This window comes from Melozone crissalis, unplaced genomic scaffold (assembly GCF_028551555.1).
Source record: "Melozone crissalis strain CALT ecotype California unplaced genomic scaffold, PUWL_Pcris_2 ptg000042l_1, whole genome shotgun sequence".
Lineage (NCBI taxonomy): Eukaryota > Metazoa > Chordata > Aves > Passeriformes > Passerellidae > Melozone > Melozone crissalis.
The window spans coordinates 42,196,962-42,216,800 of record NW_026535820.1 but is presented as its reverse complement, the minus strand read 5'-3'; the positions used below and the strand labels follow the sequence as shown (position 1 = coordinate 42,216,800).

Genomic DNA, 19,839 nt, shown 5'->3' with positions numbered 1-19,839 from the left:
TGAACTTGACTTAATTGATACTGGGAGAACAGCAGAGATCATTTGCTCTGGGGCAAGTCTCATTCTTCTAGGCTACCATGAAATAATCAGAATTTAAAGTTGTGCTGTCTCAACAAAAAAGCATCAATTTACATAATTTTAGAAGCTATATTTAGGGATAATTTAAATACATACTGTACCGTAACAAAGTTATCTGTTGAATAAACATGCTCAAAAATAGCATGTCTCAATCCATAAGAAATGAACTTAAACCCTTCATTTCAGCTTGTGGTTAACCAGAAAAGAAAAATAGTGTAGTTATTTTTGATTCCTTGGTTAGAGAATCCTAAGAAATATATTTTCTTAACCTTATTGTCTGACCACCACAGGATTCCCTTAGTTGATGTTTGTCTAAGTAATATAGACTCAGTACATTGCTCTGCTCATTTTATCCTGTGGTTTGTGCATGCACTCAACATGTGCCAGGAGGAAATAATATGTGGGCTGGATGAAGGAGGATAAATGGCATATGAACTTGAGTTTGTTTGTACTCTTATCTTTCTCCTAATCTTGTTGGAAGTTTTCTTTTAAACTAATAGTACTCTACCAAGCTGCTTAGTTTTTTCTTTTTTTTCCCCAATTTTTCATGAATACAAATCAAAGATGATCTGCCAGAATCTGCAGTGGGATTAAGGTGTATTGCTTTCCATTCTGTATTGTCTTTTGGGTTTTTTCTTTAAATGAAGATGATTCATCAGTGAAGAAGCATTGATTGCTAGATGTTGCAACTTTGGTTTTTCTAGATGATAGGACTACAAGATTGTTTGCACTACATTGCCAAGAACCAGCCCCTCTTAAGGAAGAAAATAATTCCTTTACCAGTTCTCTATTTTTTTTGTATTGAATCAAGTTTGCTTTTACTTTTGTACAGGTGATTAAGCTTCTGGTAGGGAACAGCAACCTTCAACCCTTTACTGTTAATTAAAAAATATCTCTGGAGACTGAAGGTTACTATCCTCCTATATTTCCTTGAATCACCCACTGTCATTGATGCTCATTCACATGAAAATAAAAAAATGAAAGAATGTCAGGGGATGAATTCTCCAAGCAAAGGACTTGCATACAGCTACTTTTTTTATCCCCTCTGAAAGTGATAATTTTTTAAAGCTAGCATCAATTCAAAATTATTTTGGCATCCCAGTCAGGTGCTGGACCTTCATGGAATGCTAATAATTTTCATAAACTTTGATAATATAAAATTATCAGTGGCTACAAGGACTAGTGAACTGTGCAGACATGTCCTATGAGCCTTTCCATGGCCGATATGTTCCTTATTGCCCTAATGTGGCTCTTTAGGTGTGCAGTTCTCTGGTTGTTAACAAAGAGCAAAATGAGTGAGAGACTCCTGCCACATTTGACTTTCTGTACAAAGTGGGCAGATGGACTTAAAATCTGGAATTTTTGTTCTTTTTTTTTTTTTTCTTCTTCTTCAAAAGAACTGTATTTTTGCTAAAATGTCGTAAATCATCCAAACTGGGATATGTTAAATAAACAGATCAGCAATCAAGAAATAGAGCTGGTATGCAGATGAAGTTCTGTCAATTTTTTTGTATGTGTGCTTAGAGCAAGAGGGAGCACAATATTGCTGATTTTTTTTTCCCTGTTTTATCTTTTTCTCCACCAGATAGAATTTCAGTTTTTTCATAAGAAAGGACTGGAGAAAAGGGGGCTCAGAAGTGACCTTATCATGCTCTGCAACTGCCTGACAGGAGGCTGTAGCAAGGTGTGGGTTGGTCTCTTCTCCAAAGTAACAATTGGGGGGACAGGAGGAAGCATAACTGTGCATAACTGCCTCAAGTTGTGTCAGGGAAGACTTATACTGGGTATTAGGAAAACCTTTTTCATTGAAAGCATTGTTGTGCATTGGGCCAGGCTGCCCAGGGAGGTGGCAGAGTCACCAAATCTGGATGTATTCAGTGGAGATGTGGCGCCTGGGGAATTGGTTCATTGGTGAACTTGGCAGTGCTGGGTTAACAGCTGGACTCGATGATCTTAGTGATATTTTCCAACCCAAATAATTCTATAATTCTGAGTAACTTAGACTGCTAGGTCAGAAAATATGTCAACAATGGCAGTTACTGGACATCTGATCCTGGGCAATTTTGTTTTCATACTTTGTAATGACAGAGTTACTGTAAAGACTCATCCCAGTGCTCTTCCCTTCCAGATCCTGTGCAGTGTTTATGGGGCCTGTATTGCTGTCACTTGATGGCACCTGCTGCCCTTACTGCCTATCCCTGAATGCCACCTTCTGCTGCCTATCACTTTGGCTGAGAGACTGGGGAAACCCTGGCCCATCCTTTGGCCTTGCTTCAAGCTCTAAAGTTTCAAGAGTTTTAAGAGGTGGAGAGGAAAAACATTGCTTAAAATTTTGGTTTTCTTCCTAATTTCTTAAATAAACAGAGCCTTAGCAATAACCTTACCAAGATACATTTTGTTTTTAGATAGCTTGGGTGGAAATAGAGAACCACATTCAGTGTTTCTTCAAAGTGTTGTTTGTTTTTTTTTTCACATGCATTCTTCCCTGTCTTCCTTCTGTGGCAGTGCTTGTCTGCTGTTGACAAGACTTCAGGACATTGGGTAGCAGCTGATTTTGTGTGGCTGAATGTGGTAAATACTTACTTGTTACATGACAATTTGTCATTTTCAGGTTGGAAAAAACTTCGACTTGTCCTAAGCTTGTCTTTCCATTTCCAGTGCTCACTTCAGATTTTGGTTTGATGGATTTATAGCTATTTTCTACCATTTCTGAAAATTAGGACCTGACTGGTTTACAGCCAGCTCTACAATAAATCTACTAAAGTAGTTGTTAATAGTGACAAACCCCTGGAGTTTAGCAGTGTCTTTTAGAACAAAAGTAAGCTCTACAAAGGGAAGTGTTGACTGTAGTGTTTTGATTCGTTCTTTTTTTTCTCTTGCATGTTGTTTTCTTTTTTTGGCTTTGGGGCATCCTTTTATTTTTGTGGTGCAAGAGTGGAGGAGGTGGGGAATATATTGCTCTTTGAAGTCCTGGCTCCAAACTCTTAAAAGATCAGTGTTAGGCTTTGTTCTCTATACCCTTTGTCTGTAAAATATGTCTTATTTTGTTAGGTTTTGTATTTCTTCATGAAATATCATCTGACCTTTATTTTTTGAGCTACAGTCTTGGGCAGAATTGATAGGATCAGGAAATTTTATTTTGCTGAAACAATGTAAATAAAAGGGTTTATTAAGTTCATATGCCAACATAAGTAGGAATGCATCATTGCAGAATGGTCAGTTCTAGGAAAAGAAGCAAAAATTGAAGCATAGATATTTCCAACAAAAGGAAAAGTGCATAACTGTCTAAGGGCAGTCTGTATTTTGTTTCTGCTCCCAACAGTACATGTATTGAAATTGAGCAGATTTCTTTAGAAAACTCCATCTTGAGACTAAATAATGATTTCCCATAACTATAGAACATGATTTCCTTCAAAATGAATTCTTTGGCTGGCTGCCAAAGCCAGCATGCAAGTGTTAAAATGCAAAAGGTTAAACCCTTCTGAAGAGAGCGCGTGACTGAGGATGGCAAATGTTTTTCATGGTCAGTCTGTCTCTCCATCACATTAAGGAAGATTGGCAGCAGCAGCACAGGGACCAGAGGTGGTAAATGTAAGGAGTAGCTGCTCTCCCTGGGAAGAGCATTAGGGCTCTGTGCTGGATGAGGTGTGAAGTTAGTGGGTTTTGACTGTGCTGGAAGCACTGAAACCACTTTCATCTAGGTGGGGGTTCAGTCTTTTTTTGCCTTACACTTTCTTGTATTTGTATGCAATATGTGTGTTTGAACAATGAAGCATAAACAATTCTGAACTCTTGTTCAGAAAAATAAGAAATAAGTAGGCTTTGCAGCAGATGTTCCCGTCTCTTCCCTGAGGGCACAGACAGTCAGAAGGCAAATTCCCTTTAATTATCCCAGTAATAGACATATGTACACACATAAGAATGCAGCAATATGTACTTCTAGCTGGGGAGCTCTGGCAGGGCAGAGAAAACAGGAATGCAGGCTAGATTTTAGATCTTGAAGGTTAGAGTGCATTGTTCAAGCAGGTAAGGGAGCTGGGGCAGGGCAACTGCTGTGACTGCATCTGCCCTGCCTGGAGAGCAGTACTCAGGTGGCCAGGGCAGCCACTTTGTGCCTTCTGTGACAATCGATGGCAGATGTGAGTACTTGGGTAAAAGGAAGCAAGTTTACCCTAGGCTTAAGAAAGAAGTTCAAGTTTCATGCATTCAAAGTCAAGAAACATATACTGTAGCAAGTATGTTCATTTTGTCTTTTCCCCATTAATAATAAATTACTTAGAGCCCTGCCTCATTACCTCCAAAATTGTTCTGAAGCTGTAATAGCTGTTCATAAAATGAATGTGCAGTAAACAGGTGGTGAACTTTCTGGAGAATATCAAGAGGTTTATGGTCTTGGGATTTGTTTTATTACAAGTGATTTAAAATGGAGAGGAGCACAAGAAGCTAGCAGAGCTTCTAGATAAGGCTAGATATAGATATTTATTTCTTGGCTTCTGCAGTTCTCTTTGTATGGAAAAGCAAGCTTCAGGACTGTATTAAGTTTTATTGCTTAGTGGAAGGAAGGCAGCTGGTTTGTTTATGGGATCTAGAGACCTCCAGAATACTGCAACTGGAAAAGGATCTGTAGTTTTGAGGTTGGTTTGTCTTTTTGTTGGTTCTTTTTTTTCTTTCTTTCTTTCTTCCTCCCTTCCTATAAGTAAAGATGAGCTCTGAACTGCAGATGGAGATCTGACATATTTTCATGTTTCCAAAGGAGAACCAAATGTAGTGTGGTTAGACTTAAAAGAGGAATCTTTTAGTTTGTGGTTGCTGATTTAATCATTTTGGGCAACTTTGTAACTTCATCTTTTCCTTTATAGAGGACTGGATTGCATTAAATAATCCTGCCTAGACATTTTTTTTTCCCTGGAGGGAAGAAGTGATATTTTGTTTTCTTATATCTTCCTGGACACCTTTTTTGGAAACTATAGAGTTCCTACTGTCCAATCACTAATTACCAGAATGCCTATATTTTCCAATGTGTTTTTCAGATTAAAACCTATTAATCATTTCTATAGGAAATATTTTGAATTTTCAATTCTATTAAAAATAAGGGCTTGACTAAACATATAAACATATTCTTTCATGTCCCAGTTATGTTGTCCATCCACATACTCTTAATTCTGTACACAGCCCTGGTATAAATAAGTTCTGTATAGCAAATTAAATGTCTTTTTCATTAAAATGCAATACTGAGTACTGTAACAGATCCATCTGTCCTAATCCTTTCATTTTACAGAAAAGCATTAAATGGTGTTGGACAATGCTGTCTTTTTGTTGTTGAACTACTGTTCTTCTCCTCATATGTTGTGTCCAGCCTGCTTCTGATGTACTCCAATTAGATTGTTAGAGCCTTCTGGTAGCACAGACCATTAGATTTATTTACATCTGTGGCTCTCCTCAGGCCTGACATTTGAATATTTGTACCTTATCTATGAAAAAGTGGACATGCCAACTACATTCTATTAACAGGTGGACCAGGAATTTTGCTGGAACACTGAGCTGGGATTATTTTTTCAATTTGTATTTTTTCTTCCTGAAAACATTTGTCTCTTTCTGTGAGGTGTAAATGTTAGAGACTTGCTTACTCCTTGTTTGTTTATTTGACTAAGGTTCTCGATGCAGTAGTTTTTCCTTCATGTGTATGAAAAATTACAGAAAAAGCACCTTCCTGGTGTCTTCTAACTCATCCTGGTGGTGTACATAAGTGCCTAGTACTTAATGTTGTGTTACTTGGGCATTTTCTTTTTCCTTCTACTTAACTTTAACTCTGGAACCAAAAATGAAGTGTAGGTCCTACCTTTGAGGTCTACTATTGTAGGATGCATTAATAACTATTTTGTCTGTGCCTGCAATGCATGCTAAAGGAGGACAGCAATAGGAGGATGTAGGAAGGATTAATGGATACCCAGACTGCTGACCCAGGGCTATAATTATATTTGCTTTGCATCCCACAGCACCTCTGGATGTACAGCCTAGGCAAAGGGCGCTCTGCAGAATCTCCCTGTGGGATTTTCTCCAGACCTATGGAATAAGGCTCCACAGCATGGGCAAGGCACACACCTTGGGGATACAATTCTGCAATAAGCAGTCTGGGTCATAAAGCTGAGGGTGGTGCATGGTCCTGGAGCAGGTCTACCAATGTAACACTGCATGTAGAAGGCATATGTCTGGAATGAAAGGAAAAGCAGCCTGTAATGGGCAGGCTTTCCTGCTTTGCAGTGATCTGCTGTCTTCCAAGTGCTTGGCTTCTACCATGGGCCTTATGGAAGAAAAGCAGGGCAGATGTTTGTGCTTAGATTCTGTAATGAGTATAGTTTAGCATATTGTTTTTGCTGGAGTACTGTAACCCATAGAATGAATCTTTTCTGTAAGAGAAATCAAAAATATTTGCTGTGTTAATTATAGTTGTTTGATGAGGATTTTTTTGTTTATGATTATTTAATCATATTTTTTACTTTCTTTCTCAAAAGAAATGGCACTTTTAATGATTTCATGGTTAATGCATCTAATAGAAATTAAATGGGAAAAGTCTGGTCTGGCCTGTTTTGCAGCAGAGCTAAGCTAAGGTTAGAATAGGAATTTGCTTCAAAGTAAGTAAAAAAAAAAAGCATGACTTCACAAGTATATTAAGAATAACTTCCATTTGTATGGGTTGAAACACTTTGTACCAGAAATAGAACCACCACAGTTGTGGTGGAGCTTCATGGTGCTGCAGCCTGAGGAGTGCACAAAGTAGTTTGTTCAGGTGCAGCAATGGGTTTCTTTCCATTGCAATGACAACCAGACAAGCCCTGATGCCTAATCCAGAAGTTTGTTTGCAGCTGTATTTCACCTGAGGAAAAAAAAAAAACCTGTATATGATATCTTATATTGTCAGTTACATGTTTGTATCTATAGTTGCTTTCTACTCAGTATTTACTTTCTTTTTTTAAACTTATTGGTCAAAATTATTTAAAACATTGGAGTCATTGCATACAAATGCTAAGAAACACATGCCTTGTAAAAGTTCTAAAAAAAGAGTTATATTTCTGACAAGCTAGGCTTCAGCTCCTATCTGGTAAGTGGAGATGTGAATTGTGTTTTAGAAGTCATACAGCTGTTCTTTTGCTGAACTTTCCTGATGGAGTCCTCTTTTTAGTTGGAACCTGTGGAATAGTGTTGGCATGTATTTCCTTTCTTCACTTGAGCTGTGAAGCACCTATTTTCCTTTCACTTGCAGTGAGTCAATGACTTACCAGCAAGGGTGTGTATAATACATCTCCATGAGGAGGAAATACAGTGTGAAAGAGGTAGGAAAACTGGTCACTGGAAGTGTAAGAAAAAAGTATAGGCAAAATATTTTGCAACAGTCTCTGTCTCTGCCATCTTTCTTGCCTGTTTTCCCAACATGGAGCAATGCTTGTTAACCAGAAATAGTTCTGATTGAATTTATTATTCACAGATATATTTATAATATAACATTATTTTAAGATGAGAATAGTTACACTGAATCAATACCAGTGGTGCACAGAAACTGCTGAAGAAAATCTTGTTTTTCTCAGTTCTAGTTTTAAGATAGAGACTGTGGAGTCCTGAAGCACCACAGCAGAGCATTTACAAGTCCTCCTAGCTATGTCCTCCAAGCACCAATGTTGCAAAGAAACACCCAGGCAGGACATGCTGAATGAATGAACAGGTGGATTTCCTCTTGCCAGCCCTGACACCTTGCTTAATAGATTCCCCTGGGGTTAATGGCACTGTCACCAGGGCACCGGGGGTGATGCAGTGGAGTCAGCGTGGCACATCCCTGGGGAGACTTCTGGCATGTCTCGCTGCCTTTGAAGAGGATAGTGGTGTAACTTGAGTATCACAGGAGGAGATCTAAGGCTGAAATTTTCACACAGCTTCAGGAAGATGGAGTTATTGCATCATCCTTAGATTAGATACATTTAACTGTGAAATAGCTTTAGCATGCAGAAATATATTTTTATTTTCTTCTGATAAGATTAGTGAGTTTGTTGTACTGATGCCACCCAGAGACTTCTGTTAATATTGCAAATCTGCTAATTTTCAACTATGGTGTTATTTTGTGCTGTTATTGTGGCGGTATTATTGTTGTGGTATTACTATTATTATTGCTATCATTGTTATTTTGCTAACAGAGTTTCTTCAAGAAGATGCTGCTGTGCATATGTTTAAATTGTGCTCACTATTTTCAAAAAGGACACCATGACACGAGGTGTCACATACATACACTATAAACAGTACTGAAACTTTTAATATCTATGGTAATTTTAAAATGAAATCAGGAGGTCCTTATTGTCTTTGGACTTTGTTATTTGCAAAGTTTTATTATTATAGATCACCTCTGAATTTGGCTCTAAACATACCATTCTATTCCTTGTAAGTAATTTCTCAATTTATTTTACTGTTTACTGTAGCTCTACTTTGAAGTACTGAACAGTGAAACTTAGGTTAGAGGGAATTTTACAATTTCATTTGCAAAGAACTGAAGAGTTCTACCCTTGGGGAGTCCTTGGAACAATGTAAACCAATCAAGTCATGGCCTGTTGGGCAGATGCTAAATTTAAAGTAAAACAGAGACAGGTTTCTAGTCTTTCATTTTTTAAAATATGAGTATCTAATGTCCTACTGCACAGCTTTGATTGTTAACTTCCTTTGTCTTTAAACCTCTTAAAGAGAATTCCTTGACCTTTCCTCTGAGCTGGGTGGAATCCGGTGTGTTTGCTTTGCTGTCGATTTATGGACCACGACAAACTTTGTTTTATATTAAATTTAAGCTATTAACCCTCCCTCCCAAAGCTTGAACCCCCCAGCAAAACCTATAACATTCGATTCCCAGTGTGTGAAAGAGAGCTGTAGCCTTCTCAGAAAGATTTTTTTTTTTGTTTTTCGACATCCATCTTTTAGTTCCATGGGAAACTATTTTTCTTGGGAATATTTTCGAGTTACAAGGCCTGAAGATTTCAGTCCTCTAACAGCAATGAAAAATTTTTTTGGTTGTTTTTCTAAGGGTAAATATGTCTCGAATGTACCAAAAGGATGCAGTGAGTGTTGGCAATCACCTGCTCTCATGACTGTATGTGTACTATGGTAGTTTCCCCATGACAGCTTTGAGTCCCAGACTGATGTCTGCAGATGGGCAAACATGCCTACTTAGTTTTAAAGGAAAAACAAGTCCAGGCTGAAGCTGTGTTTCAATAAGTCTTCTCAGTATCAGGAGTAAGAAGAGAGAAGTCAATAAAGGGCTTGGTGCTTTACTGTAATTCGCATGAAGGTAGGGCAGAGGAGAGGGAGGGGAATGTCGGGAAGGGGAGGGTTAGAATGGGAAAGTGTAGGGATGTTGCTGTTTGTCACCTGTGACCAGCAAGCAATACTATTATGTTATGTGTTGGCAGGGCAGCTTAACTCCCTTACACATTTATTTATGCTACTGTTGTAGTACACAAAATGTACTGCTGTGTTATTGTGTAAAGCTTGTCATGTTGCATCTGCATGAAAACATTAATAAATTTAAATTATTACTTCTTACTACTTTACCATTATGATTTTAATTGGAAGAAAAATAATTTATAGGCCTTTAGTGGCTAATTATGTTTTTTTGACTCTAAGGAGATAATTCAAAGCAAAACTAAAAAGTCTTGTTTCACCTATGGGTTTTCAGCTAGATTTCACTGTTTTGGTGAAAAGAAACATAATTATTCTGTTAAATAGTTACATAAGCTTTTATTTTTGCTGTGTACATGGGGTTGGATTACCTTTTTTAAAATTTTTGCAGGCACTGTTTTTGTTAATTTCTCTTACAAAAGTGTCGTGAAGTTGTAGCTTCATCTCAAAAATACTTATTTCTGTGTGACACATGCTGCCACTGTGACTCACAAGAGATGCAGTTTCAGAGTGTTTTCTGAAAAAGAAGAGCTCCGGCAGCTATTTGCTCTTCCTGACCTTATTCCCTCAAGCAAGAGCACTGCTGAATGCAACAAAGACAGGATAAAATAATTTATATTTTGAAGGGGATTCAGATTTCAGAGAGATTTCTTAGCAAGTCCTCATTCTTGTTCTCTAGCCTGGGCTTGCCTTGCCCTGCCTGGCCCCTTGCTCCAAACCTGGAAGTGGTCTCAATCACCTGCTTGCTGTACCTTGAACCTTTATTGTGTCGTGCTGAGACAGCAGGACAAGTGGAAGAGAATTGAGTCTTTGAATCTCAGTCTTCCCTGTGGTCTTGTGGCACTGCAGTATTTCTGTGTGCTGAGCTGTCCCTGGCCTCTCATGCTGTGGGGAGCCACTCCTCTCCTCTTCTTTCAGAAGACCAAGGCTCTCACTTGTCCTACCAATGTGGAGCTGGGATAATTCCATTCTCAGCTGCTTACCTTGTCACTCTTTCAGAGACTGATGTTTCCACCGTGGGTCTGGCTGGTTTTTTTGTTTTGTTCTCTATTTTTTCCCCTTTTTTGCCAGTAACTGAGATTCTTTGTGATTTACCTTTGGATTTCCTCATCTTCATGTCCTACCTAATTTCTTCATGTTTTATAACTTTTAAATTGATTACTTTATATGAAATGCATGATTGAAAAGTTAAAGCTGCAAAATCAAGTACAAAAAATTTAGGAAACACTTGTTTTATGCTTGCCTGTGTAGCCATATATATATATTTAAATAAAAATAGATATGTATGTATAAGACTATATATACAGGCCTGTAATGTATATGAGTGTTTTTGCTCCCTCAGAATCCTGCTGGGTTCTCTGCACAGCATCTGCAGTAATGGCTGATGGCAGCTGTAATCACAGTTATCTAATATGTGGCCATATCCCCTTTCCACCCCAGTGTCTGAATCCTGGTTTGAGCACCCATCCAATGCAGATGGAAATCAAGAGTGAATTTAGCTACAAGTGCTGTAGAACATGTACAAACTGGCATTGCTAGCCTGAAATTGCCCAGATGCGTACGGGCTGACATTAAAAATGCAGAAGTTACTTTTCTGACACCCAAGTGATTCTATTTCACAGTTCCATCTGTTTTTCCAAAGTATATGATGATGCAGCTTCTGCGCACTGCATTTAATGGTTGTCTGCAATGGCTGAACACATTTTGACTCAGAATAACATTTTTCTCCTGGGCCCATTCCTTAGGAATGGATAGCCCACTTGTGCTAAAACTTTAAATTAGGAACAAATCATCCTGAAACAGGCACCAGACATGGATTATTTCAACTGAGACATTTGCCAAAGCAAAAATATGCTCGTGAGTGAAGAAGCGAGCTTAGAATGAGTGTTTTTAACCTGAGCTGCAGCTAATGATACCATTGTCAAAAATTGCACTTGTGCAGCACCCTCAGGGGGTTGGGTTGGTTTTGACTCCATGTTCTAAATGGTCCTGACCATGAGCTTGATTTTGGTCTTTCAAGTGGCTGTTTGACACCTGTAATCTTCAATTAGGGCTGCAGCCCATTGAGCCGTACATACTCAGCCCTCTTCACCTTTCGTATAAGTTCCAGCCCACTGCTTTGTGACTACATAAAAAAAAAAACAAACAAAAAAGCTTCAGTCAATGTCCTGACAATTTCAGAATTCTGGAGAATGAGAGTTTTGTACAATTGGACTTTTTTTTAGCAAGCCATTTCTACCATTTCTATTTCTACAGAAATTTTCTATATTCTGCATGTCTATTTTAAAAAATTAAGAATAAAAGATAATTATGCTTTGTTCCCACAATATTGTGTTTATTTAGCCAAACTGTTTAGTGTCCAGTTAGTGATATGAATGAAAAAATAATCTACTAGTAATGAACATATTTAAAGATTTGATTTGCAACTATTTATGTGTGCTTAAGTTGGAAAGTAGGAACATGTTTGTATTCTGAATACAAGTAATGCCCCTTGCTGATTTTCAGTAATTCACATGCTTGTCTGCCCTGCTTAATGTAGCACTAAATTGGTCTGAGAAAGGAAAGTGAAAAAAAAAGTTCAAAGAATGTCAAACATTTTTGCTTTTTCCCTCATTTCTCTACCTTTTTATTGTGAAAAATGATGAAAAGTCAAACCTGCTTTCCTCATTGCTTTTCACTTAATCAGATCCTTTTGTAAAGAAAAGAAATAACTAAATAGCTAACTAAAAAAACCCCAACCCTCTAGTCCTCAACTGTTTTTAATGCATGGAAATTTAATCTAACTTTACTTGAGTATGTCCGAGTGAATTGCAGTTGTACTGTGGTGTTTTCTGCTTTACCCAAGGAGGAAAAACAATTCAGAACAAAATATGGATACTTGATTCAAGTGTGTATCAGGTGGCTGCCCTATATATTTTACAGGCCTGTACTATAAATTGAATGGCGTGGTGGTGAAAGTCTCCTATGTTTCCTTAGAGGAACATAAGGAGAAAACTTGCAGACCCACTCGAAATATCTGCAGATTTAATGGTGACTGCACCTATAACATTTATTGTAAAAGTTGTATTTCTTGATTGTTTTTAGAAATTGCCCCTTGGCTACACGTGTTCAAAGCAGAAGATGCTGTGGACTTCTCACAGTTAACATTTGACCCAGGACAAAAAGAGCTTATTGCTGGAGCAAGGTGAGAAATTTATTTTCTCTTTTGTGTTGCACCAGACTGGATTTTGTTCTTTGTTGATAAACAGTATTTAGCCAAATTCCAATATCAGTGTGCTCTTGTGTGACTCCCCTGCTTTCTAGACCCCCTAAACTGGATGTGATGTATGTTTATTTCTCTAATCCGTGACCGGAGTTACAAGATGGACTGCCTGCCTGGCATCAAGGTTTATAATAGCTTACACTATCCTAATTTTTAGGAGAACTATCCTGGAGTACACAATCCTTGTGTGCATCCAGTAGAACAAGCAGGTTCCATATGGCAATATGACAAAAGTTGCCATTACATGAAGCTTAGGATGATCCCAAATTTGGCTACACAATGTGGCTCTTTGTGTTGGGATGTTTCTAATAATTATTCACTCCGATGCCAGGAGCGATCTGTTAAGGACTGCAGAATTAGTGGTAAAGTTGGTGGTAGTCACTGTTTGCACAGTAGGAGTGCACTCTGCAAGCTGTGATCAACAGTGACACTGTCTTAGATGTCAACATTGAAGCTGTGGCAGTCCTTGAACACTATTTTTTTTTCCCCTCTTAGCATATGGGGCATAGTAAAACATCTTGGTTGGCCAAAAATGTAACCATCTAAACTTATTATTCACACCCACCTTCTGAATATATTTTGCCTTTGAATTAACAAAGTTCTATTCTCTTCACTTATCTGTTAGCTTTAGCATTGGAATATATTTCTGTTTCCCAGTTTGCTTCTTGGATGAAAATGAGGTTCAAAATGCAGAGTCATAAAAGGCACTGCAAGAAAACTTTATTCCATGGACCAGTGGAAGTTGCTTATCTACAGGGGAAAGCTTTCTGAGTGTGGAAATAGGCATGTGTGTATATTCATATATCTTTGGTCCACATGAAGTGGGGTCCTCTGTGCCTTCTTGATGTTGGTATTTCAATCATGTAAACTACCCAATGGAACAAGGTGTGAGGTTATCAACTGCTGCTACTCTGTAAGGACTGTCATCATATGTTGTCTGAGCCTCTTCCCAGGCCCCAGACCCATGGAAATGTGTGTTGGATTAGTGCATTCTGTACAGATATTCCAATAACTGTTAAAAAAACCCAAAACTTTTCTCTCCTTCCTCTCTTATTTTATTTTCTATACTGTTTATCTGGAGTCCAAATCTGAGAAAAAAATAAGCTCATTTAAACCAGTGCTTTTGATGAAGCTTTTTAAATCACTGTGGCATAAGCTTGGGATGATTTTGTTGAATGAGCAGTGACTACAAAAAAAATCAGCTATTAATTCTGCTTTTTTGCTAAAGATCCCATACATCAAAAGATCTATTTTTCCTAAAAGTTAATGATGCTTCAGAGCTTTATATCTCTTATTCTGACTAAAATTAAAAAAAAAATAATTCAAGGTTATTAAAATTATAACAGCAATTTTGTTTCACGCAGTTCAGTACAGTTGGCTGTTACTTGTTCATAGAAGGTATTGATTTTCCCTTTCCTTATTCTGCATTTCCATTCTAAATTTTAACCTTTCTGGTGTTGTTTGGCCATGGAGATCTTCCTTTAGAATACCTAAGCTTGCCTGCAGTTTTCTCTAATTGTATGTATTATTGATTTCAGTGCATCCTTTTCAGTACACACCTTTCTGTTCTTTAGGCATTGTGCCCCATGAGTCCCTGTACATCATGGGATCCTAGATTCAGAGACTAGCAGCCACTTTTCAGGGTGCTGTAGTCCCAATACTACAAGTGTCGATCACACTGATAATCTCACTGATTACACACCTTCTGCATGTAGTCTCCACTGCAGGTAGACCGAATCTATTCATTGTGAATCACAGAATGTACAGAATGACTAGGTTGGAGGAGATGTTCAGGATCATTGAGTCCAACCTATCCCTAACACCTTAATTAAACCATGGCACCGAGTGCCACATGCAGTCTTTTATTAAACTCATCCAGGGATGGTGACTCCATGACCTCCCCAGGCAGACAATTGCAGTATTTTATCACCCTTTCTGTGAAAAAATTTTTCCTAATACCCAACCTATATTTCCCTTAGTGCAGCTTGAGATTGTGTCCTCTTGTTCTGTCCATTGCTGCCTGAAGAAAGAGACCAACCCTCACCTGACTACAGCCACCTTTCAGGGAGCTGTAGAGTGGCAAGGTCTCCCCTGAGCCTCCTTTTCTCCAGGCTAAACACCCCCTGCTCCCTCAGTTGTTCCTCACAGGGTTTGTGTTCCAAGCCCTCACCAGCCTTGCTGCCTCCTCTGGAAGTGCTCGAGTGTCTGAGCATCCTTCCCAAACTGAGGGGCCAGAACTGGACGCAGCACTCGAGGTGTGGCCTCACCAGTGCTGAGTACAGGGCAAGAATGACCTCCCTGCTCCTGCTGGCCACACCATTCCTGATACAGGCCAGGATTTCCTTGGCCTTCTTGGCCACCAGGGCACACTGCTGGCTCATGTTCAGCCGGCTGTCAACCAGTACCCCGAGGTCCCTTTATGCCTGGGCACTGTCCAACCACACCATCCCCAGCCTGTAATCAGATCTACTCTGATCTTGATTGGTAATAAATGTAGTTAATTTCTTCAAGTTGTTTCTATTTGCCCATGAAGGTAATCAGTGAGTGATGTCTCCCTGTCGTTATGCATCTTTTGTTTTATTTTCTTTTCCTGCCCAGTTGAGGAGGGGAGTGATAGAGCAGTTTTGATGAGAAACTGGTCTTCAACCAGGGTCAGCCCACTCCATCCTTGCACCTTCAGGATTCTGCTTTAGTAATTTGGTGGTATTCTAAACTAGAGAAATGATTTTTCACGGCCAGAAGCTGTGTTTTGGTTCATCTTATGTTTATAATTGGCTTTTTCCACCATAATGGATTTAATGATCCCAAATTTCTCTGCCTTAGAAATCTAACCAAATACTTATTGTGAAAATTTTGATACTATTGGAAATCTTTAAATCCGATATTTAAAGATATTCATGGCGGGTGACTCTCTTTCATTTATGAAGTTCTACAGCCTCTAAAGATATTTATGATTTGTCTTATTGAGAATGGTAGCAAAGATCCCAACTGGGATCCAGACTGCATTCCTGTTGGGAGTTGCCAATGCAACTACATGGAAAGACAGATATGACCCTATGATACCCCAAAAGGTGCCTCCCAGAGTGATTGAGAACTTTTGATCTCTTTGCACAACGTTCTTTGGAAGCTTTAAATTGTGCTAGTGTGCAATATTCTGTTTATTTATGCATGAACAAGGTTTAATGAAATTAGTTGGAATGTAAGGAAGGACTGCTAAAAGGCAGATGAGAAGAGGGTTGGAAATGTGGTGCAGGATAACAAGGCCTGAATGTGTGGACAGCACCTACCCATAAATCCATCAGCAGGTGCACCTAGAAAAGGATGTAGCAGTATAAATGGAACAGCAGTGTTGACAGAAAACCATAGTTCAAGTTGGCCATGAGTAATTTAGTCAATTTAGTAATTTAGGAATGAGTTTCATCACATTTTGCTGAGGCAAACAAAATTAGAACAGAAATAATTTTGATATAGAGATCTTCAAAAATATGGTGGGGACTTTATAGTATTCACCATAGCAGGCAATAACTGGGAAGTTCATCCTATATTGCTGAGATTAGTCTTGCTTGTCCAGTTTGGGAAATAAAGGTGGTCTTCTGATGTCTGTGGGCATCCTGTTGCTGTGCAAAAATAGATGATTTACAATTGTATCTGTCTGCCTCTCCCTGCCCTCAGCTTCCTCAGGTTGTCTTCCACTCCTTGTGAGAAGGTTATAACTGGTTGATAGTTTTTCATTTTTTTTTGTTTTGCAAAACATCCAGTTCTCCTATAGATATTGAGTTGGTTAATCTGGAGTCAGTGTTGTAGCCTTGTTTCAGTTTCCTTACACCATCAGCAGCCATCAGTGAGTGGTACCACTCCAACGCTAGTACGTGCCTTCACATTAATCATGCAATCCATGCTCCCATGAAACTGTGTCTTTAAAATGTGCCCCAGGCATTGTTCTTAATATTGTATGTGACCTGGCAGATAAAAATAAATGAGTTCTATTGCAATCTGAAACCTTCTTGGGAGTTCATTTGTTTTCTTAGAAAAAAGCCAACCCATATGGCAGGGCAGAATTTACTTTTATAATTAAGTGGCACCAGCAAAGGATTACTCTCAGGGCATTAGCTCCTCAGTAAGCTCAAGGAAATGAGAAACTACTTGTTTATCTTATTCTGATAAATTCCCATAAAATATTCAGATGAAATATTTTTCTGTGTGTTACTTGGTGGACTGATTTAGCATATAATAAAATATTATTGTGATTTCTGTATTTTGAAATACAGAAATGTAGGCTTAAAGAGTCATGGATTTCTCCAAGAACACCCTTGTCTTCTTTGCTGTGTGAAAGTGCTTTGCCATATGTTTCTTTGGGAAGGTCAGTTAAAGGGGGAGAAGGCCAGATTAGGGCAAGGATACAACAGTCTGTGAATTGCCCAGACAAATTGTGCATTGAGTTTTTTTCCTCCTCATCTCCTGGCAATGTACATAACATGTAGCAGCTCTAGTTTTGATAAACCAAAAATTGCTAAAAGTGTTTAATCCATTTTGGCTAAATGAGAGTTGTCAAAAAGCATGTCTGAAATTCAGAAGTTAAGGGCAATTTTAAAATTTTTCTTCGTTTTTGGTGACTTTTTGTTTTCTCAATGGTTTTATTCAAACCATATGAGAAGAATTATGTCTCTTTTTAAAGAGAAGTGAGGTTGTCCTCTTTTCCCAAGCCTCCTATGCTTGAAATTTTGATCTGGTAGCAGCCTGGATTGAGTTCATTCATAAAATGTGGATTTTTTTTTTTCTTAATTCAAGTTGGGCTATACTTTTAAATGATATAGTTAATATCAGAAATAGGTCTCAAAGCTATCCAACTTTCTTTTTAATTGAATAATACATACTTAGATATACCTTACCTTTTTTTTTTTTTTTTTACACAGAGTATCCGAATAGTGGTGGCTTTCTCCTGTATGTTCTTCTTCAAGTTAATTAAACTTGGTTTTTAGGATTGTCTTGCTTTGAGGTGGCTTATTGCCTCTGTCACTCCTTATCTCACTGATGAAGGACTGCAACAGTATGGCTTCTCCCTTAATTAGATGTGTGTTTGGGAACATTAATTTGAACCATTACCACTACTTGCCATAATAACAGAAAGCCAAATTAAAGGATTCATTAACAGTGGCTTAAGGATCTCTAATAAAGGAATAAATAAGTACACAGGTTTGCTTTTTACTGCTGTCTGCTCCCAGCTGGAGAATCTGAGAGCTTCCTGTTAACAAGGCACTCTGAGGGCTACAGATACAGGGAGAATATACAGGCAGAGGGAATTGGTGCTCTATTCTTTCAACATCCATCTGGGTATCACTGCTCATTTACCACTTGGCTCAGGGTAATCTATCCGTCCACTGACTGAACTGGGCTAATCTAACCCAATCTAATCTAATGTATGGTTTAATGCTAAATTTGTGAGAAATTATCACCTAAGTGCTGCAAAAAGAGGGAGGTCTTTCCCCTCTACTGCTTGTCTTTCCTACCTTGCTAACAGGCTCCTGAATATTTTTTAAAGCTTCATATGTCTCCTGCTTATGCCTGGTTCCACTCTGCAGTTTTCTCCTTCTTTGCACCAATGCTGGTAATAGTCTGGTTGCAGAGCGATGGTAGGCAATTCACTAACTCCACGAAAGTCCTTCTTGTTCTTGTTCTGATTTGATGTCTTGGCATTTTAATTAGAATAGCTGACGTGGTGCATCACCACAGAAGCCCTGGAGTTGACTTCTGAGTTTGTTCTCTTCTGTAAGAACAAAAGAGAAATGACCCCTTTATTAGGGGTAAATGGAACTTTTGTCGTTGTCATTTCAGTTATTAGAAAAAGAAAATATCCAAACTTTGGATACTTTAGACTCTTTACCTTCTCCCGCTGACCTTTCTTGCATCCCACCTCCAACTCAAACAAACTCTATGTGCCCAAGTTAATTACTGTAGTAGGAGACCACAAAATATTCAAACTGTCTAAAATTTCTGGTTTTAAGCCCATTTCCATTGTTGGGGGACATTTGGATGAGATATAACAACAATGTTTAAATATAATTTCAAATTAATCTTGAAAAGAAACAGAAGATTAATATATTGAACAATGAAATGGTAACAAGACCACATAGAATTTCCATGGCCCTTGATGTGAGTGAATACTGTACATTATATGTAATATCTGCCAAAATATAAAAATGGGGGCATGTACTTTGACATGTGTAGCAGCAATAAAAAAAGTATTAAAAATTTGGCTAGCCAAATATGAAATATTTGAAATACAGGACTAATATTTTGGTTGAGCTGTTATTTCAGGATAAAGTTGTATCCAACAACAGCTTACTAAATAAATATCTCAATAACCTCACAAACTCACCTGGGCTAAAATATAATACTCAGAAACATCCTTGACCTGCATGCATTGGAGGCACACAGGTGTCAATTGTTGAGAGGCCATTGCCAGCTGGGGGGATCTTGAGTGCTGTGTGTGAGGAGTCAAGGCCAACAGAGAAAGATGTTAATGGAAGTTTGAGATGACAAGGCATGACTTCAGGAGGAGGGTGACCTCCAGAGGTGCAGGAGCACCTGGTACTTTTCTGCTTTTTCTGGAGAAGCCCATGGCAAGAAATATGTACAAGTGACATCTGGCTGTTGAACATCTGTGCAGGAGTGCTGTGTTCTATGATCTTCAGCATAGCTGAGCTTGCATGAGGAACCACAGGGATTCAAAGCACAATTTACTAATCCAGAGGAGAAAGCATCAGAGAAGGAAATTGGGTTTCACAAGATCTTTGAGTGGGTTAATTCAATTTTTATTGGGATTCTATCATAATTGAATCCTATAGAGATTTTCTTATTTATTTTGACAAGCTTATTGTTTCACTGGTCAGCTTTTTATTGTGTGAGACTTTGTTTTGCCACTTCGAATATTAATAAACTGGGGTTCGTCTTCATTCCTCTAGAAAACCTGTAATTTTAGAAATTATTTAAAAAGAGCAATAAGAACAACAGAAATAATTTCTCCCTAATTTTTAGGATGGATCAACCTACTAGTCAGAAAATATTTTTCT

General features: G+C 38.3%; 1 protein-coding gene across 2 annotated transcripts in view; it reads left to right on the top strand.

Annotated features, from left to right (window-relative positions):
* SEMA5A (semaphorin 5A) overlaps positions 1–19,839 on the top strand; it is a 310,103-nt gene that overhangs the window by 104,284 nt on the left and 185,980 nt on the right. For both annotated transcript variants that reach the window (XM_054284906.1, XM_054284907.1), the window contains exon 5: positions 12,592–12,691. In XM_054284906.1, coding sequence (XP_054140881.1) covers positions 12,592–12,691 — 100 coding nt within the window. The remainder of the gene's footprint in view (positions 1–12,591; positions 12,692–19,839) is intronic.